The sequence below is a fragment of the Etheostoma cragini genome, chromosome 23 (assembly GCF_013103735.1).
Source record: "Etheostoma cragini isolate CJK2018 chromosome 23, CSU_Ecrag_1.0, whole genome shotgun sequence".
NCBI lineage: Eukaryota > Metazoa > Chordata > Actinopteri > Perciformes > Percidae > Etheostoma > Etheostoma cragini.
The window spans coordinates 1,222,216-1,243,909 of NC_048429.1; the positions used below are offsets into that span (position 1 = coordinate 1,222,216).

The window sequence follows — 21,694 nt, forward strand, 5'->3', positions numbered from 1 at the left end:
CTTTGTAACTTCATTCTCGAAATTAAGCTTCAAAATAAAAATATTTGAAACGACATTAATGCATCAATGATGTAAATTACATTGTTCTGAAATGGGCATAATAATAAGGGTCATAATAATAATAAGTCATTTTTCTTTTGGTGCTTTAAGTATATTTTGATGCTAATACCACTTTTATACTTTTACTTTAGTAGCATTTTGAATACAGGGTATTTTTAACAGAGTATCTTTATGAATAAATTGTTTAAAGGAAAGATTTTGTGTTTAGAGCTTGTTGCAGACTACTAGTAAACGTGTAGCTGCCTTGAATACTGCCTGTCGATGTGACACAATATTCAAATTTAAGCTGTATAATTATTCACTGTTTGAATTATATTGCTATGAGATTAAACTAAAGAATACTAAAAGCTCAATATCATCCAAAAATATAACTTAATATGACCAATTAATGATCAGAATGATTAGAACTTTTAGTCAGGCAAATATTGTGGCTCTACCGTGAGAGGGTCCTTCTGTTGTTCACACGGAAACCAACCCCAATGACCGATGTTTGTTTTGCTACATTAGCAGGTAAACCTTTTCATGTTAAAATTATATTTACACGATGATATGAACAGCTAAACGCGTATCTACTGTGTATATTAGTTTAAGTTTACACCATGAGGACCGAATAGGCTCTAACTGTCAGTTGAACGCTGTGAAAATGTTTGTTTACATCGGTTTCAGTTGCCTAGCTAACGGCGGTAACGTTAGCTGTGCTAACGCTAACTATTGTCGTTAATTTGTGTACGTATTTATGACGTTGTGGCATTTTTAAAACATCGTGAAGCGGAATGTGTAATTGAAAGCTAAGATTAAACTAATTCGGCGTCTATCATAACAATAATGACTGATGTAAAAGAGGGCTAACGTCATCATGCTAACCAAGAAGCTAACGTCAGACTGGTGGCTAACGAAGCGGCGTGCGCGCGCGCGTGCGTGCGTGCGCGCGTGTCAGATGTTAGCGGATGGAGATTGAAGTTCACTTTTTTTTTTTAATGTTATTTTTAACAAGCCTCTCGCTTTAATAATCTGATTTAGTACAGTTAGAGTATTAATTAAGCAGTTTTACGTCAGAAGAAATAGTAATATTTTGAAAACACTCCATTAGAAGTAGAATTCAAACTTAAAGTATTATTAGTAAAATGTAAAAGTGCTGTCAGTGTTATGCTTTTATATCTGATGTTTCCTGCTGCCTTAATAGTTATGTTGTACTTCCCTGCTGTAGTTTAACCCTCCTGTCCTCCGGTCAAATTTGACCCATTTTCAAAAAGTTAATAATATCAGAAATTTTGCTTTTTTTTCTATCAAATTCTCAACAACAAAAAGCAACATGGATGGTTCTCTGCAAATCTCTTCGGAAGTAAAATAAATGATCCTTTCCCTTCTTTTAATTTAATTTGGGAGTTTTATTTAATCTTATAGCATTTGGAAGGAAAAAAAAAGACGTTAAAAAAAGGTTTAAAAAAGCTTAAAGATTGTTGGAAAAAAACATAAAAAATGCAGGAAAAAGTTCACTAAAATGTCAAAAGGCGCAGATGTTTATTTTTTAATAAAAACATTGGAAAAAGGGACTGAAAAACTTGGATCAAAGTGACAAAAAATGTCTAAATGTTGATTCGGGTGGCACGCAGCAAAGGGCCTCAGGTTGGATTCCAGCCTGTGCTGCTACAAAGAGCTCTAGCTTCATGTGGGGGAGCTAGAGGTCGCCCCACAAAGATTTATCTCTTAAGTCTGTAGGACGGGATTTGCAGGCCCGGACCTCTCTGCAGCACCACACTACTTCATTATGAATGTGATGCCCCCTGCCATTTGGATATTGCACAAGTCGATTTTGCGATTTTTATAAAATTAATTGTGCGGCCCTACTGGGCCTTTAATCTACAGCAATGCATGCGTCGCTGTCCTTGGAGACCCACGTGTCTCTAAAAAGCTTTAAAACTTTTCATGGTGTCAGAAAAGCAGTTGATCCAAGAGGCTTTTTTCAAAGACTTTATTTAACTTAAGAAGGAGGCTCATTTTGATAGCTTTGCATTCATATTCATTTTATCAGTGTAATCTATTTTTTTAATATCTATTAGTGTCATTTTATTATATTTTATTAGGTATTAAGTATGTATAACATCCCGCAGGAAAGGATGTGTTGGGGATCATAAAGGGTGGATTATAAAGTTGATGGTCTTGACATTGTAGTGCTACTGTCAAAAAAACTTCATTTATTCATCTAAATCAACAAATTTGGAGATACGGTTTTTCTCCTCTGGACAGGAAAGTAATAAATTAACTTAAGCTGTCAGACAAATGTAGTGGATTAAAAAATTACCTCTTAGATGTATTGGTAGTATAATGTTAGATAAAGTGGAAGTACTCAAGTAAAGTACAAGTACTTTGAATGTGTAGTAAAGTACAGTACATGAGTAAATGTACTTAGTTACATTCCATCATTGGTTTATTACTGTTGTATCTTTTCAATCTAACTTTTTTGTATAGGTTATTCCAAAATAAAAAAACATATATATAGTTATATTATTACCATGTCTGCGGCTTGAAAACTATGTTTTCTGAAGTTTTTACAGTATTTCTTCTCCAGATAATTGATGTTTCCTGATATCATTGTTTTTTTGTTTTTTGTGTGAAACACAATCAAAATATAGATTTTGTCATGAAAGCACAAAATGATAATTAATATTGGAAAGAAACATCATAATGTATACCAATAAAACTGATTTGAAATTAGTTTTTTGGTTCACATTTCAACAGAGAGATTGGCCACCGCCTTAATTTGGCTTAGGAACATTTTTAAGAGATTCAAAAAAAGAATATCTATTAATAGAGAGGGTTGGAAGAGTATTGAAGGATTCTGGAGATATCTTTATAAACAACCTTTTTCTTGTCGTCTTTCCTCAGTATGCCTGCTGAACGCAAGCACTCCGTAAACATGGACGAGAAAGACGATTGCACCTTCAGTACCAAGGAGAAAGAGAAGGACCGAGAGGGCGAGAGGAGGCCGGCGTCGGCCCGAGACAAAGCAAAGGACGAGGCCAAGATGAGCGGCAAAAAAGACGGCGGCAAGGAGGAGAAGAGAAAGCGCCTCGAGGAGGAGAAGAAGAAGAAAGAGGAAAAGGAGCGAAGAAAGAAGGAGGAGGAAAAGCAGAAAGCGGAGGAGGAGCAGAAGAAGAAAGAGGAGGAGGAGAAGAGACAGCAGGAGGAGGAGGAGCGGAAGCTTCAAGAGGAGGAGGTCAAACGACAACGCGAGGAGGCCGCAGCTCTCCTCAAGTAAGTGGCGGGCGACTTTGCTGTGGCACATCTGGCGATACTCCGTAGTGGTAAACCACGGTTTCATTCTCAGAGTCAGAACTCAAACATAATACGTATACAGTCGGACTCAATCGAGTTCAAGTTCAAGACCTTTATTTGTCCCCGAGGGCGATTCATCTTGCTGCAGTAGCAAAGAAGTTGACACACAGTACATGACAACAAAGACCACAACATCAATTAAAACTACATGCATGATCATACATCCATAAACCGTAAAAAACAGCCAATGTAAGTAATTTTTAATCTTTAATATCTTAAAACGTATTTTATTTCTTAAATGAGCATAAAATTAATTGCGTAAAAATATTGCGATTATACAATTTTATAGTAATTGTTACAGCCTTAATTGTCAAATCTAATGACTAAATGAAAGCTGCCTGTCCCCAGAACACACTGTAAAAAAACACGGTCCCTGTAGGCATCCTAGGGTCTACAAATGTCAACAAAAACAAGCATACACAAACAGTTTTCAAGCCAATAACAAACAAGAGAGATTTGGGGGTGGGTGGGGGGGTTAGTGTGTGAAAGCTCAGAAGGGAGAGGGAGGCAACGGGATGAGGAGGAGGGAGGGGCAAGCTAGTCTCGTTTTGTTTGAAAATACTTCTAGCGTCACCCAAGTCACCACAAGTAATGTCACCCAACATCGCTTAGAGCACCTTTAAATTATACAAATCCAAACAAGCTAAGACTTAAAGAACAATTCTTTGTTATAAATTACACTTGTTTTCTTCAAACACTTAACTAGTTAAAACTCTTCAATACTTGTTTTCATCGTCAAAATGAACTAATTAAAACTGTCAGAAAAGGCTCTAAGACTGTTGCAATATGTCTGCTTTATGTTTCTTGCATCCAGACAAACCTTCTGTGTTACCACCTATATGACCCTCAGGAAAGCCAAATCCAGTGCCTCTACATTCTCTTTTTCGGTTGTCTTCATTTTGTATCTCTCTCCATTTCACCTCATTGCTGCAGGGAAAAGGAGGAGGGGCATCAGCTGCACCAGGAGGCCTGGGAACGTAATCAGTGCAGGAAGGAACTCCGCAGCAAGAACCAGAACGCCCAAGAGGGTCGGCCCGAAGAGGCCTTCTTCAGCCGACTGGACTCCAGCCTTAAAAAGAACACCGCCTTCGTCAAGAAGCTGCGCACACTCACCGAGCAGCAGCGAGACTCGCTCTCCAACGACTTCGCCTCGTTGAACCTCAGCAAGTACATCGGCGAGGCCGTGAGCTCTGTCGTGGAGGCCAAGCTGAAGATCTCCGACGTGGGCTGCGCCGTCCATCTCTGCTCCCTCTTCCACCAACGGTACGCCGAGTTCGCTCCGTTGCTGCTCCAGGCGTGGAAGAAGCACTTCGAAGCGAGGAAGGAGGACAAGGCGCCCAACGTGAGCAAGCTGCGCACAGACCTGCGCTTCATCGCCGAGCTCACCATCGTCGGCCTCTTCACCGACAAAGAAGGGCTGTCGCTGATTTACGAGCAGCTGAAGAACATCATCGGGACCGACCGGGAGACACACACTCACGTGTCGGTGGTAATCAGCTTCTGTAAGCACTGTGGGGATGACATCGCTGGCCTGTTGCCCCGCAAGGTGAAACTAGCTGCTGAGAAGTTCGGTTTGGGCTTCCCTCCGAGCGAGATAATCAGCACGGAGAAACAGCAGCCCTTCCAGAACCTGCTACGGGAGTACTTCACATCACTCACCAAGCACCTGAAGAAGGACCACCGGGAGCTGCAGAACATCGAGAGGCAGAACAGGTGAATATACAACCACAGTTAGTGCTGTCTAGTCACTTTGGATTTTATTTACTATGATAAGCAGGGGTGTAAGTAATGAACCAGTAACTAGGGCTGGGTACCGAATTCAATACTTTTTACTACCCTTTAGTATAGAGTATCAAAAAAGGTCTCTTCATTCAATACCAAATTTCAATACTTAAAGTAGGTAATCTCATCAGCGTCAGTGAGCCAATTAGCATGCAGCATGCTTCTACCAAGATCTTAAAATGCTGCTGATTGGCTGTCTAACATTACATGTTGTAGGGACACAGAGGAAAAACTCACACAGAGACGGGACTCTTGTGGTAGGAGCTGAAACATAAATAAAAAGATTTGTGCCGTAATGTGTAATGTTGTCACTCTTTTTTGTTAAACTGGATGTTATAAAATAGGTATCGACAAAAGTATCGTTGAGGAACCGAGGTACCGATACGTAAGATTTGTACCGCTTCCCAGCAGACAAAAACAATGCTGACGATAAATAGTTAAACTTTTAAAAACAATATTATTTTAAAAAGTAAAAAGTGATATAAAAAAAAATAGTAAAAGAGACACAGGCCATAAAATCTTTTAACTGCTAGTCAACTTGCTGGTGCTAAATTTGGACTCACAAGTTGCATTTTAAGCTAAGTTCACAACTCTCACGACCAACTGCTGCACGACAGGTGCCACTAACTATCGATGAGGACTGGTGGGTAAAATCGTCCTACACACAGAGTGGGCTAGTTAGACACACAGCTGACAACCTAGCGGGTGGATGCATGCTTGTTGGTTAACTGTTAATTATCGGTTAAGAAAAAATCTTAACTAGCATCCCTTAATGATCGGACCATGGTCATTTTCTCTTTCAATCCAGACGTATCCTACATTCCAAAGGGGAGCTGAGTGAGGATAGACACAAGCAGTATGAAGAGTTTGCCACTTCCTACCAGAAGCTGCTGGCGAACACTCAGTCCCTGGCTGATCTGCTGGATGAAAACATGCCTGAGCTGCCCGTGGACAAGACTGTGCAGGAGGGTGGGTGTCCTTTCTCTTCCAGAATCACAGTTTAAATAACAGTGCTGTTTTAAGGACGTAAGATATTTGTTTTTAGTTTCCGTATGCGTATAATGTTGTCTTCTCTGTGCTCTTTCAGAGCATGGGCCCGGCATTGACATCTTCACCCCTGGAAAGCCCGGAGAGTATGACCTGGAGGGAGGGATCTGGGAAGATGAAGACGCTCGTAACTTCTACGAGAACTTGGTGGACCTGAAGGCCTTCGTCCCTGCCATCCTCTTCAAGGACAACGAGAAGAGCAGCCAAGGCAAAGACAAGGACGAAGCCAAAGGTATTTTATGTAATTCATGCAGAAACATGAAGATATTCATGCAGACGTTTTGTTCTGAATGTGCGGCTGTTGCTGTCTGGTTCAGATGGAAAAGAGGGGAAAGACGCGGCCAGCACCACAGAGGAGCTGGAGCTGGAGCTGGAGGCTCTGGATATCACAGATGAACCTCTGGAACTGGAGGGACCAGACGAGGCAGAGAATGAAGAACTGGCCAAAAAACTGCTGGATGAGCAAGGTAAGGAAAAGCACCTCAGTTGTGATAAATGTTTTTTATACGTATATATATAGAAACCACAAACAGCGACAAACAACACACTGAGACTGTGAACATGTCCAAAGGCCAAAAAACATAGAGAGGATAGATGGGAGGGAGGGAGGGAGACAAAACAACATGCAGAAACAGACACATACACAGACAGACACAAGACAAGGGACAAGACAAGGGACCAAACACCTGCTCAGGTTAAAGCCAAGGCTGCAGCACAAGGCTGCAGCTTTCAGAGAGGCCTCTGTTCTTAAATGGTGTGGTAAATCTAACATTGTTACATTGAAAAGTAATAAATAAGTAATATATAAACAGTGTATGTATATATGTATATTATATTCTGTATATATTCACAGTATATAACAGTATAATATATATATTGTATATATATTACACTTATTATATATGTATTTTTTTTTTTCATTTGAAGTAGATTTTTATAAACCTTTTTATATTTGTATGTGTAGAACAAGAGGATGAAGAGGCCAGCACAGGGTCCCATTTGAAGCTGATCGTGGACGCCTTCATCCAACAGCTCCCCAACTGCGTCAACAGAGACCTCATAGACAAGGTGACGGAGAAAGACAATGCCTACGCTTAACTAAGGTTGATTGATTGAATAAGATGGATCATATCCTGAGGGACCTAAAAATAAAATAGAATGTAAAAAGGGTAGGTGTCCTCTGTCGCTCCGAAACGGACGTAAAAATCTCACACTTTCTCTGTAGTCAAGTTACCGTAAAATGCCATATTTTCCCTCTGGGCTCTGGTTAGACTACCAGCTGAACATTTATTTTGTTGTTACTTGTTAATGGTGTAACTGTTATGCATTTTTTAAATTATTGTAGTGACTTAGGTTTACTTATTGTATATTACTATTGTGATTATTAACTACTTTAAAACGTTAATATATTGTTAAACCTAAATCATTTTCAATGGAAATAAAACTATAAAGGAGCCTTTTTTTGATGTTGGTTTTTCAAGAATAGGTTTAAGAATCAGAATCATCTTAAAATCCAAACGATGTTAACGTGTTAACGCCTTGCTTTGTGTGTCTTGATATGAGTGAAATCATATTCTGGAAGTATTCTAGGCATGTTTCCACGTGACTTTTGCTAAATGTAAATGACTAGCTTCCACGTATAATAAATAGTTATACAAGAGTAATGTAATGTTGATCACTAGCAAAGCATTTGGTATCTTTGAATTTATTAGCGCTGTGTTGACTACTGCAGGCTGCCATGGACTTCTGCATGAACATGAACACCAAATCCAACAGGAGGAAGCTCGTCCGAGCCCTCTTCACTGTTCCCAGGCAGAGGTAAAGCTGCGCTAACTGCGATATATCAATTTGCTGACGACGTGTAAAGCGATAACTTGGGTCTTTTGAATAACTTTACGCGGATGGAGTCATTCTTAAAGCTGCACTAATCAATATTTTTATGTTAACAATGGATCAAATGACTTAGCACAGAGTTGCCCTCAGCTGTGAGGAACGTTTTATCCTCTCTCTGCAGGTTGTTGTGATAAATTTACTGTGCACTAACTGCCCAGCACCAAACAGCAGCAAGACCCAGTTACATAGTGAACATAGTGGAGCATTTAGAGGCTAAAGAGGCAGATCTTTCTCTCAGGAGTTGGTAAAGAACAGATACTGAGCTTAAAGAGAGAGAATATTGGACTTACATTCATCAGCTGGACACACACATGATCCAAATGAATGATAATATTGCTCAGTGTCTGCTGGATGTGTTAACAAGCAACATTTTCGGAACTTTATCATTTGGTATGTCGATGTTATGTTGACAGCTTGTTGTGCTGCCATGTAGTTTGTTTTTAAACTAAAACGGTAAGTGTTTGTCTACGCAGGAGCTATTTAAGCTACGTTTGACAGAATAGCTATTTACACACAGGCTGCGTAACGGCTTGCGTTATGCTCCAACTTTACCTTTGTAACTTCAACCTACATATTTTTGGCTCCAAGAAGATCTTTAAAAACAGCTTGAAAATATAAAGTTTCATTTAAAAAAAATGCAACAAATGGCAGGAAATTTTGCATTTTGTTGGGAGCAGCGGCGTGATAATCTATATTTGGTGCTCTTGTGAGTATTTGTTGGAGCAGGATGGTGTGTGTGTATGTATCTGAGGGATTGAGTCAAAATAAACTACAGTGTGTGTGGGTTCATGGTGATGTCACAGCCAGTTCACTGGCGTTGCTCATTGATGTGTTTGAAGAACATATATCTGGCTTTTGATACACACACGGAATACTTCTTAGTAGATACATCCAGTGTTAGTTTTGGTCTTTTTGAATGGAATTTATAGGAAAAACATAGAGTACGGCCAGCTTTATTCAGTATCTTTAAACACCACCAGGGGGTGCTATCGTCATAGTTTATAGTCTGATGATCAGCAGGGCAATGACTCGTTCTCCTCTTGCAGGTTGGATCTTCTGCCCTTCTACTCTCGCCTGGTGGCAACCCTTCATCCCTGCATGTCAGACGTGGCTGAGGACCTTTGCTCCATGCTGAAGGGAGACTTCAGGTTTCATGTAGGTGCTCTTATTGTTGCCTCTGTAGAGGGTTATTGTGACTAAATAGATGAACAAACTATAAAAAACAAAACCTCTGCAGAAGCAAACTAGCAGGACTACAAGTATTTCTTCATCAATTCCAAAGCGGAATTTCTTTTGATCATTTTGTTCTAATGTTTGTGCTGTAGATGCGGAAGAAGGACCAAATCAACATCGAGACAAAAAACAAAACAGTCCGATTTATCGGGGAACAGGCTAAGTTCAAAATGTACTCAAAAACAGACACACTTCATTGTCTCAAGGTGGGTGACCGAAAACATTGCTACTTGAGCTCTGAAGCTTTGTTATCTCTGAGCTGAGCAATACGTCTGTTTAAAGTAATTGCAATAATAAGAGGAATTTTGAATGTGTATTTGCGTGTGGCCCTACAGATGCTGCTGTCTGATTTCACTCATCACCATATAGAGATGGCCTGTACACTGCTGGAGACCTGCGGCCGCTTCCTCTTCAGATCCCCCGACTCTCACCTGCGTACCAGCGTCTTGCTGGTTAGTACGCCGTTTTCCACGACTGTTTGGTTTGTTTCTGTTAATCGGAGGACAGACCACGAAACTAGCCAAAACATAGAATGACTCGACAAACTAAACAATTGGCCAAAAAAAAAGATCTTCAAAGCATAGTTTTGCATGTAAACAGCTGATATTTTCCTGTCTGCGTTCCAGGAGCAAATGATGCGTAAAAAGCAGGCCCAGCATCTGGACGCCCGCTATGTCACGATGGTGGAGAACGCCTACTACTACTGCAACCCCCCACCCATGGAGAAGACGGTGAAGAAGAAGAGGCCTCCGCTCCAGGAGTACATCCGCAAGCTGCTCTACAAGGACCTGTCCAAGGTCACCACGGAGAAGGTGCTAAGGCAGATGCGCAAGCTGCCCTGGCACGACCCCGAAGTCAAGAGCTACCTGATCTGCTGCATGGTCAACATCTGGAACGTCAAGTACAACAGCATCCACTGTGTGGCCAACCTGCTGGCCGGCCTGGTGGCCTACCAGGAGGACGTGGGCATCCATGTGGTGGATGGAGTGCTGGAGGACATCCGGCTGGGCATGGAGGTGAAAATATGCACTGATCACTGATGTAGTAATACTTGTATATTACTTACTGAATTATGCATAAAAGACGGATTTGACAGGTTTATTTCTGGTCTGTTGATGAGTCCAGAATGGTGAGGTAAGGTACCGTGCGAGGGCAAGACATGTTTTAGCACTTTACTGAAGACGAACTAAATGTTGTTATTGTCATTATTGTGTACACTGTTACGTGTTGAAGGACACGTGAGAATTTTTAATTTATTTTACCTTTATTTAACCAGAAAGAAAAACTCATTGAGATTAAAAATCTCTTTTCCAAGAGTGTCCTGGCCAAGATAAGCAGCAGCACAAACAACAAGGTTGCAGATATATAACAAATACCATATATCATGAACATCAAACATAAAACACTTTATGCTGTTAATAAATAATGAGTAACAAGGTCATAAAATATCTAAATTTCAACAATAGTGGATAACAACAAGGATCGTCAGAATAATCAATCCTAACATCTACAGCCATTGTGTTCAGCCTCCATGTCATTTAAAAGTACTTTAAAAGCAGCCAGTGAAACCATCTCCTGAAGATTCAGGACAATTTGCAGCTGATTCCAAGCATAGGGGGCCGCGTACTTAAACGCCCCTTTTTCTAATTCAGTCCGGACTTGAGGGACGGATAACAGTAATGAGTCATCAGAACGAAGACAGAATGCAGTCTGGCTTCATGCAGAGTCTGAAGTTTTGCACAACCCTTCAAAATGTTTAAAGTCAGGCTCTGACAACCCTCTGCTGATAGTGTTTACATTTGAGACAGAAATATTCAAATAAGAATTCAAAAGATTTATTGGCAAAGTGAAAAAGCTTTTCGTATACAGTATGCAGACAGTGGGACGTCACAACTTTGATGACACATTTACAGGCGTCAAAATCCGATCAACTGGACGTCTGCTGATTGTGCCTTTGGGTCCATCTGTAAAAGGGATAAAGTGAATTGAACATGTTAATAAATTGAGAGGCATAGTGTTTTTTAAGCTGGAAATTATTCTCAAACAAATGATTAAAAACTTTGGTCTACAAAATGTTCACCACTGTATACCTAAAGCCCAAGATGATGCCTTTGTCTAATGTCTTGTTTTGCTTAGTCTTGCTTGGACTTTGGAGTACTTTAACTGAGTTTTTTTTTTTTTTTAGAACTTAGACTTTTATTATTTTTGCAGAGCAATGATACAACCATGCAATAAAGGTACATGACACAAGTGTTGACAATATAAAGTTTTCCATAAATGAACATCCTAGTCACAATTGTAGGTTCATCGTCATACAACCCCAAAATAAGGATACACTTTGGGAGGAATAGCTAGACATCATATGCCAAGAGACAAACTTGTTGGGTTTATTTACATCAACATTTCTTCCGCTGGTCCCCAGCGCAGGCTAAAAGTTTTTTTTTGAAGTCTTAATGAGTAGGTTATCTTTTCCATTTTATACAATTCCCTTACTTTTTGGACCCATAAGTCATAGGAAGGAGGTTCCAGCTGCATCCACCTTATTGTGATGCATTTCAGGGCAGCTGTAAAAAGGACATTTAACAGATATGCTCTGGCCCGTCCTTGCAAGCCATCTGGAATAATACCAAGTTTAACTGAGTATTTTGACAGTATTTTATGGCTTCTTTTACATAAGCATAGGATCTGAATACTTCTTCTACCTCTGTCCATTTCCAGGTCAACCAGCCCAAGTTCAACCAGCGGCGGATCAGCAGCGCCAAGTTCCTGGGCGAGCTCTACAACTACCGCATGGTGGAGTCGGCCGTCATTTTCCGCACCCTCTTCTCCTTCATCTCCTTTGGGATCAATCAGGACGGCAGCCCCAGCGCACTGGACCCGCCGGAGCACCTGTTCCGCATCCGCCTGGTCTGCACTTTGCTGGATACCTGCGGCCAGTACTTTGACCGAGGCTCCAGCAAGAGGAAGCTGGACTGTTTCCTCATCTACTTCCAGGCATGTCTGCTCCTAATGAACCTCTCGTCCCTGTCTGTATCTCAAGAGACTTTCTGGTCGCATTACAGGTTAGATAATCAAGATGATGTTGTTTGTGTGTCTGCAGCGGTACATCTGGTGGAAAAAGAGCATTGATGTTTGGACCAAGGACCACCCGTTTCCCATCGACATTGACTACATGATCAGCGACACCCTGGAGCTGCTCAGGCCCAAGATGAGGCTCAGCTGCTCCTTGGAGGAGGCCACCAAGCAGGTCACCGACCTGGAGAGGGAGGTGCTCTACAAACTAGGTAGGAGCATAACTAACTAAAGATAAATGCAGGAGGATGTTGTCTAAATCCGGTGTGTGATTACTGCACGCATGTAGAGTGAGTGTGTGTGTGTGTGTGAAGGTGTGTGGCAGCCAGTCACGCTGGTTGAGCTGCTCTCTGTCGTCCCAGCTGAGCCGCATTCCCCGGTGTGTAGGAAGATGATCATGCTGCATCCGTCATCGCTCTGCTTTATCTGTCAGACCTGTTTTACTTCGCGAAGCGTATGCTTACCCAACACATAACACTCGGTCAAAGGGGCCAGTCAATGCAGAGTTTTCAGGGATGACAATTATGAATTAAAAGAGTGCAGAGTACTCCATACACATAACTCTACACTGCACGTCGGTTACAGTCAGCATTCATTCCCGCGACCAATGACTCTGCAGTAGTCCCGAGTATTTCACTGGCTCCTGCTCCAATCAGAAGTGATGAAAACACAATGCTGTAATCATTCATCTGTCATCTGTAACTTTAGTGACTCTTTGTCATCTCAGCCACAAATGTTGTCCATCTCTGTGCAAGCAGCCTTAGGAAATAAAGTGATTGATGAGGCCCCCTAAGCTAAACAGTGGTGCCATTGTTTTACCCTTTTATACTTTAAACAGGATCAGGCATTCCTCAGTCACCAAGTCACATTAGACCTGATCCTCAACTCCAGGCCGCCTGCCTGACTTCATTTTTTGCCGTCATCACAACTGCTTAACTACATTCTTTAATTGGTCGCACTTATCCTCATCTAGGTTGGCCGGTAACGCAGAAGAACACACTAATTACAATGGGACAACTATTTCCTGAATGTTTGCTCTATTTATAAATGAAGCCTTTGTTGAGCTTGGCTGGTTGGTATTTATGATATAATCTGTCATAAACACTTGTGTGTAATCAAATTACTGTTTCTAAATCCTGTTTTTATGCAGAGTACCATGTGCTTTAGAGATTAATTTATTCCTGGTTTTCTCAAAAGAGTTATATTTCATCTTCTAATGTCACTCGTGTGTGTTTTCACAAAGGTCTGGCCATGGAGAAGGATGGTCGCTCCAGTGCCATGAGCGAAGGCGAGGTCCTCGATGAGGAAGACGACGATGGCGATGACGACGAAGAGGGAGGTGCAGAGACTGAGGAGCAGTCGGGCAACGAGAGTGAAATGAACGAACAGGAAGAGGATGTGGGTTTTTCTTTTGTTGTGATGATGACCTAACTCTCCAAAACCTTATCCTGTTTCTCTGCTTTTTTCCGCTCACCTGGTTTCTGGCACTGTATTTAGAGCATTGTGAGAGTAACTAAAGGACACAAAGAACGACGGTCGGGTCTCTTCCAGTCTGACAGTCGGCAGATTAAACCACAAAGTGTGTGACATGTAAAGAGTCTAATAATCCAGGGCAGTACAAGACAAATGAATAACACCCCAAATTTGCCTCAGTGGGCTTTATTGGAGTCTGGTTACCAGAAGACTGCTGTCCCAAACGCAAATTGAGCGTACTTCATCTGCTCGCCCCCAATTGAACATGCCAAGTTTAAAATTGGCAAAGTCAGTTTAGCGATAAAGGACGAGAGCCAGCCTGTCCAGTTAGGGTTAGGGTTAGGGTTAGGGTTAGGCAGGGTGACTACTAATGCCCCCTAATTTTTTCTTTGTAAGCTCTTTTTGACACTGGTGAAGATAAACAAACACATCAGATGACGTGATGTGTGCTCATGCATGGAGCTGTAACAATTCCAAATGTTACTATTTGATTAATTGTCTTTCTCAGAAATAATTTCTATTGACAATATAATTGTCCCTTTCGTTGCATTACATGTCATTTAGCTGATGCTTTTATCCAAAGCAACTTACAGTTGCTATATACATTATGTCAGAGGCATGTAACATATCCACTGCGCTACAAAGTTGTACAAACAAACTTTTGAATGAATCCCAGTATATATCTGTAGGTTATATCACTGTTATATGACCCAGATATTGTAATAAGACAGCCTATTACAGGGATCATCAACATGGGTTCAAGTTTTTTCAAAAATGTAAAAGTCTTAACATGAAACAAACACATTATTAGCAAATATAAATTCCCACTGCTTACTAGGGGGTCACTAAGGCCTCCACAGATACAGATAATCCGAAGGATTCACTATGCCACATGTGTGTTTAACATTAAAACATGATTTATAAAACCATGGCAGCAATTATTATGCTATTTAAATAGCTTAGTATTCTATGTAAAAAAAAAAAAGGTATGTATAAAGGCATAAAGGCTTTAGGCCAACCTATATGTTATCGTAGGCCCAGTTTATTATGCAACTTAATTTTATAAAATATATGTAGAAGGTGTTCCCTGCTCCGTCCCTCTTTCAGTTGAGGTGAGGACCCCTAGTGTATGAAGTAAAACATGCCTCGTTATTATCATAAAACATTGTAAATTTTCTTAAATTAACATAAAAAAGAAATTGTATCTTCGTCAATAAAAAAACAAAGCACCAATAATCACTTATATAATCACAATTTGGCACTATTACCATCAATAGTCACCCTGAGGTCTTTAACAATTGTTAGCAATTAATTGTGGTTTAACAAAGAAATGGATTTTTAAATAATGTTTACGGGCCTACTCATGCATCATTGTTCCAAACCTGGGATCTCTGTCTGTGATCACGTAGGAATCTTCCTTAAATTGGACATGGATTCTACTTTCCTGTATAACATTTTGAATGAAACCAAGAATCATCCATTCATATCTCTTATTGGCTAAACTCCCAGTGAGTTAACAAGCTCTGACTCCATTTTGTTTTCCACAGGAAGGGTCAGAGAACGAAGAAGAGGAGAGGGAGGAAGAGGAAGAAGAGAACACCGACTACCTGACCGACTCCAATAAAGAAAATGAGACTGACGAGGAGAACAATGTAAGAACTAAACACGTCCACATGAAGAGCTGTAGATAAGAGATGATATTCAGTGACAAGAAAGAGGCATTAGTGTAAAGATGCTGCCTGTGTGCAGGAGGTGACCATCCGCGGCGGAGGACTGAAGCACGTGGCCTGCGCCGAGGACGAGGACTTCATTCAGGCTCTGGACAAGATGATGCTGGAGAACCTGCAGGTATGATGACTCACCTGTCGGCTGTAATGTGAATGCAGGGAACAGTGTGTATGGTAACGTGTTAAAGGACAGGTTCACAAACCTTCAAGTCTTGCCGGAAATATGTGTCTATATGACCAGTGAGACAGGTTTTTCATGCTGTAATCATTTCCCCTGCTCATACTGGACATTTAAACACCACTCCTATGCTCTTTAACTGATGCTGAGGCTTATTTGAGGCTTTAGCAGTCTGAGTTAATCAAATCAAGTCTTTTAAATACAAAATTCCCTCTCTTTTGTTTCATGTACTGTATATATTGTCTTGTAGCTGTGTACCTACCTTGTAAATATAAGACAAAGATTAAAAAAATCTGTCTGGTCACCCAACACACACACACATTATATAAAGTTTTTCCTCTTTATATTTGTCCTTTAGTGCTACTTTTAAATACTTCATTGTATATTATACATTTTGTGGTGTAGTGTGGATGGGGGATACTTTCATTGTGCAATCCTGTATTGTATAATGACAAGAAAGCTGAACCTTGAGCCTTTGTGCTCCCCTGTTGAGCTGCAGTAGAAGGATAGTTTTTATATATAGTTTATATACTATAGTTTATAGTAGGAACTTTGGAAGATATCCACTTGATTTGTCTTAACTCACTGGCAGCTAAAACAACATTTAGTAAGATAAACTTTTCAATACATCTTTGCACAAAACAAGGACTGTGGATTTTGTTTTCCATCGCGGACATTGAAAGTGCAATAAGCAAGTTTACCTTCATGTGGGCCCTTGACTACTACAGATTTGGTATTAGACAGGGGTGTCACTTTTTCACAGGATTTCCTCAGCATTTTTTCCTGTTCCCTCAAGTATAGTTCCCTCAAGCAACAAAGGTAAAGAATGTGGTCTCAGACTCCACGATGCATACACGTGTACCTCGTTGGCCGATGGTGCATTCATGAACACCTCGTAAACTGTAAACTGAAAAAGTACCCTTCTTTCATCTAGTAGCTGTTATTGTTGCATTGCCGTAACCGCTGAAAAGAAAATGTTTAAATCTTGAATCTAATCAAATAGTGAATTTGACGAATGGTGACATATAGCTATAGGCAGTTTTCTGCTGGAACAAACGTGTGTGTCTGTGTGTGTGTGTGTGTGTGTGCGTGTGCGTGTGTGTGTGTTGTTCACTGCAGCAGCGCAGCGGCGAGACGGTGAAGGTGCACCAGCTGGACGTGGCCATTCCACTGCAGCTGAAGAGCCAGCTGAAGAAGGGGGGCTCCAGAGACCAGTGCCTCGGGGAGGCGGACTCGGACATCTCCGACACCATGCAGTTCGTCATGCTGACACGCAAGGGCAACAAGCAGCAGGTAACTGCCAGCTGTAAACCACTGCCTGGGAATGTGGATTTTTATTATTTAATTAGTATTTTTTAACCTTTGTGTTGTCCTCGGGTCAAACTGACCCATTTTAAAGTGTTTTATGTCAGAAATATTGATTTCTTTCAACCAAATTGCCCAAACATAACATGGATGATTCAACATTCTTCAGGTAAAATTAATGATTACTTTCATTGAATTTTTTGGGTGTTTTTATTTAAGCATTTGAAGTGTTTTTGTTGTTGTTAATGGTTTCAAAACTTTGACATCTACCCATCTGTGATCCACTCAACATCCTCTGATCTTAATTATTAGTCCAAATAATTCATAATTTCTGCCTTTTTTAACTAAAAACTTTTGTTTAATTTGATATAAATGTGGTTTGTTGACGATGAATTCCAAGAATATGTCAGTTTAAATAAGCTGATTATTTAAATTTATTTCAAACATAACAGTGTCTGCTGCTGCAGATAAAGAAGAAGTGTTCTGATATTTACTTTAAAAACAAGATAAACTGTAGTACAGTTTTATAAACGTAGTATAGATAAGGGAATATCCAGGAACAGTGATACGTGACACGTTTTTACCCTTGTACTGAAACTTCCTGCTGAATGATATTCCCTGACACACACACACACACACACACACACACACACACACACACACACACAGACTCACTTCAGTCTAACTGAGCCCAGGAATAATATTGACTCGTGTGTGTGTGTGTGTGTGTGTGTGTGTGTGTGTGTGTGTGTGTGTGTGTGTGTGTGTGTGTGTGTGTGTGTGTGTGTGTGTGTGTGTGTGTGTGTCTTTGCGTGCATGTGTTTATTTAGTCAAGCTGCAGCGGTGGAATGTGTGGTTTGAGGGCAGAGACTGGCGCTTGTGCTGCTGCAGGGTGTGTCCAGCGTTTCTCTGGCAGGGTTCAGAGGTTTAATAGAGCATATACACGGCTTCAAGGAAAAGCTGCCAAATACACACAAGCAACAGAATAAAACACTTTTCTTAGAAGGTTTGGAGAAAAGAAAGAATATCTTTGTAGTTGTGTTGTGGATGGGAAATTACATTTCTCTCTCTGTAAACACACTGCTTCACGAGGTTACTGCAGCATTGTGTGTGTGTGTGTGGGTGTGTGTTGGGGTGTGTGTGTTGCGGTGTGGGTGTGTGTGGGATGTACCTGGACACCTCATATGTCACTGTGTGATGAGAAGATTAATGCCTGCTCTTATGTCAGTATGGTAAATATTAAAGCTACAGCCGGTTAGATTGGCTTAGCATCTGGAAGCCGTTTTAAACGACTAGCCTGGCTACGTGCAAACGTAACACAAATCACAACCAGCACGTCTAAATCTCGCTTATTAACACGTAAAAACAGAAGTTGTCATTTTTAGACTTTATTTTTTATCTGGATTAAACAGACAGGATTTAACATGTTAAAACGTGAGATTTAGGGGCACCTGGGTAGCTCACCTGGTTGATCTTAGACCCCATGTACATAGGCCCAGTCATTGCCGCAGTGACCGCAGGTTCAATGCTGCGTGTAGTCTCCCCCCCCCCCTCTCTCTCCCCCTTTACTGTCATCAGCTGTCCTGTCCAATAGAGGCCTAAAATGGCCCAAAAATAAGTGAGATTTAGAGGTTCTAGCAGCTGTTTCCCCCTCTTTCCATTCTTTATGCTTAACTAAGCTAACTGCTAACTAAGACTGGAGGCAGGGGGAAACGGCTAACTTTGCTCTGTCTAAATCTAACTGGCTATAGGGAGAACATTTGGGGATTTAATGCGGTAAAATCAAAATCAAGGGCTGTATCTTTTAACTTCCACAAAATATCAGCTTTCAGACACCCAAATCAGTTGATTCAATCTCTTTTGTGTGTCATGTAAATGTGTGTGTTTCTGTTCCACAGTATAAGATCCTGAACGTGCCGCTGTCATCCCACCTGGCGGCGAACCACTTCAACCAGCAGCAAGCCGAACAGGAGGAGCGCATGAGGATGAAGAAACTCACCCTAGACATCAATGAGAGACAGGAGCAGGAGGACTACCAGGGTACGGCACCATGTCCTCTGAACCCGAAGCATTAGCATTAGCATTAGCGTAGGCGTCGTTATCAGGAAACAAAAAAGACAAACGTTTTCTCACCAGATGATCTAGACTCTTATTATTAGAGCAACTTTAAGAAAACACAACTGATTCACTGTAGATGTCGGGTTAGAAGAAAACTAAATTTGGTGAACATGTCTGCCAGTCTCTGATTCTGCTCTTTGTTGTTTCACTCCGGAGCCTGAGACTAACCGCAACGGAGTATATATGTTTTTTTATCGTTAAAATAACCACCAATAAAGGCCTCTTACCTAAATAATACACAACCGGTAAAGCAGTAAAGTGACCCGAAATTTGGGTGGAGTGACCAACATCCAAGTTGGAGTTTGGTAACACTCACTGGGATTTCTCAGAAATATGTTTACATCATTATTTGAACATTTAACATGAAAATCTGACATTAAAATGTAGTAGATGATGATAGAAAAGATGTAGATCGACCTTTATTGATCCCCCAAGGGGGAATTTAGGTTGTTATAGCAGCACAAAGACATAAATATTACAATAATGATAATACATAAATACTACAGATAAATATACACGTAAGAGAATTAATAATAAGGTATATAAAAACTAGTAAAGTAAAAAAAAAATAATAGGAAAAATAGGGCTGCCAATCGGAAAAAAATGTACGTCGTTGAAATGAAATGAAATGAAACCACTTTCTCTTCTCTGTGTGTGTGTGTGTGTGTGTGTGTGTCTCTGTCTCACAGAGATGATGCAGTCCCTCGCGCAGCGTCCGGCTCCGGCCAACACCAACCGGGAGCGCCGGCCTCGCTACCAGCACCCGAAAGGCGCTCCCAACGCCGACCTCATCTTCAAGACCGGAGGAAGGTGAGACGCGATCTCTGAAGCGCCGGCGCTCAAAACAAACCGCAGAACGGGTCGGATGACGCTGTGAGGAGTAGGGCTCACTCTCTTATTGCAGTATGTTACTGACTCTCCACCCTCGTTGGTGTCTCTTTGACCAGAGTGAGAAGTGCAAGAATTAAAAAGGCACGAGACGCGAGACAGACAAGAGAGGCGAGACAGGACAGACAAGCGGGAGAGAGACTAAAGACATGTCCCGGAGTAGGCTAGAGCGGCTCGAGCCCCATCGAGGTCTTTAATTAAACATCAGCAGAGATGAAGCTTCAGCGAAGTTAGCCATAAAAACACAGAGGGAAGGCTTCGTCGAGGACTTCCTGTTTCTATTTGCACTTTTAACTGATTCTGATTTTCTGGTGCTAAAGCGTTCGAGTGAGATATTTTCTTTAAAAGTTCTGGAAATATTTGGAAATAAAGATGACTTTAAGTTAATACTTTGTTAACATCAACAGCGCCTTTGTTGTGTGTCTTTCTTGCTTCTGTAAAGTGGAACGACAACACAACGTGAACATTTCCCCCGGTTATGCTTCGTGCATATCGTGGCAGGTGAATCCCACAAGCGTGATACTTTTATTTTGGGAAGAGTTGTTTTTAAAAATTTGTATTTTCTCTTTAAAAATACGAAGATGATAAAACTAAAGGGAGAACAGAGGCAGGGAAAGTGGGTTCAGGGATGGAGCACAGGGTGTGATTTGTGATTTGGCTTCAGTAATAAACTTTTATAACAAGTACTGTGTGTGTATCAAAGCCTGATATCTCTTCTTCCTCTGTGCCATGAACACATGTTCCTTCGTCACCATGAACACACACACTGTAGTTTATTTTGATTCAGTCCTACACACACCGTCCTGCTGCCACGAGAACTCACTAGAGCACCAAATGTGGATTAATCCGCCGCTGAAAATAGTCCCCCACAAAGTCAGTATATCCTCACGTTTGGCTGATCAAAAATACAGTGACCCGCTGTTTTTATGAAACTTTGCTATTTGTGTTTTTAAAGATTTACGTCTCCTTACGTATGTTAAAATCAAACAGAGAAAAAAAATCATAATCATAATTATTACTCATTGACTTTTGGAAGATGTTGCATTCATTGAACTTAAAAAAAAACAGTTTCACAAATCAAAAGTGAAAACACGTGCAACTGAAATTTCCCCTTCAGACAAAAAAAAATAGTTAACTTAAATACTTAAAATATTGTCTTTCTCCAATACGTTGTTTTTGTCATCGTTGGGAGCCAAAATCACAATCAAAATTTGTATTAATTGCTCAGCCCTCTTAAACACATTATTTATACATTATACACTACAATATAGATTATATATTATATCAAAATCTAATCGGGTCTATTGCAAATAGGTTTTCACATACAAGGAATTTGTCTTAACCATAAAAAACTAATAGAAAATAAAAGCAGGCATGAGAAAAGTCAAGAATCATAAATGTAAAATAGAAGAATTTACAAAATAAATACTGTAAATAAAGTAAAATCAGGCCAATTTAAAATTGCTGTACGGTTTGGTAACTCTTCCTCTAATACCTCCACATTGGACCCTTGTCTTGCAAGGCTGAAAATCAGAGAGCACTTATATGGATATATATATATATATATATATATATATATATA

General features: G+C 40.6%; 1 protein-coding gene across 3 annotated transcripts in view; it reads left to right on the forward strand.

Moving 5' to 3' along the window:
* Positions 1–470: 470 nt before the first annotated feature.
* upf2 (UPF2 regulator of nonsense mediated mRNA decay) overlaps positions 471–21,694 on the forward strand; it is a 22,233-nt gene continuing 1,009 nt past the window's right edge. For 2 of the 3 annotated variants that reach the window (XM_034863686.1, XM_034863688.1), the window contains exons 1-20: positions 471–570; positions 2,947–3,315; positions 4,330–5,109; positions 5,987–6,147; positions 6,266–6,457; positions 6,543–6,692; positions 7,190–7,293; positions 7,958–8,043; positions 9,165–9,273; positions 9,444–9,557; positions 9,687–9,803; positions 9,978–10,367; positions 12,070–12,345; positions 12,452–12,635; positions 13,667–13,821; positions 15,444–15,548; positions 15,646–15,744; positions 16,921–17,094; positions 19,005–19,146; positions 19,914–20,034. In XM_034863686.1, the coding sequence (XP_034719577.1) occupies positions 2,948–3,315; positions 4,330–5,109; positions 5,987–6,147; positions 6,266–6,457; positions 6,543–6,692; positions 7,190–7,293; positions 7,958–8,043; positions 9,165–9,273; positions 9,444–9,557; positions 9,687–9,803; positions 9,978–10,367; positions 12,070–12,345; positions 12,452–12,635; positions 13,667–13,821; positions 15,444–15,548; positions 15,646–15,744; positions 16,921–17,094; positions 19,005–19,146; positions 19,914–20,034 (3,827 nt within the window). In that variant the 5' untranslated portion in view covers positions 471–570; position 2,947. The remainder of the gene's footprint in view (positions 571–2,946; positions 3,316–4,329; positions 5,110–5,986; positions 6,148–6,265; positions 6,458–6,542; positions 6,693–7,189; positions 7,294–7,957; positions 8,044–9,164; positions 9,274–9,443; positions 9,558–9,686; positions 9,804–9,977; positions 10,368–12,069; positions 12,346–12,451; positions 12,636–13,666; positions 13,822–15,443; positions 15,549–15,645; positions 15,745–16,920; positions 17,095–19,004; positions 19,147–19,913; positions 20,035–21,694) is intronic. The other variant, XM_034863689.1, reaches the window with a different exon arrangement.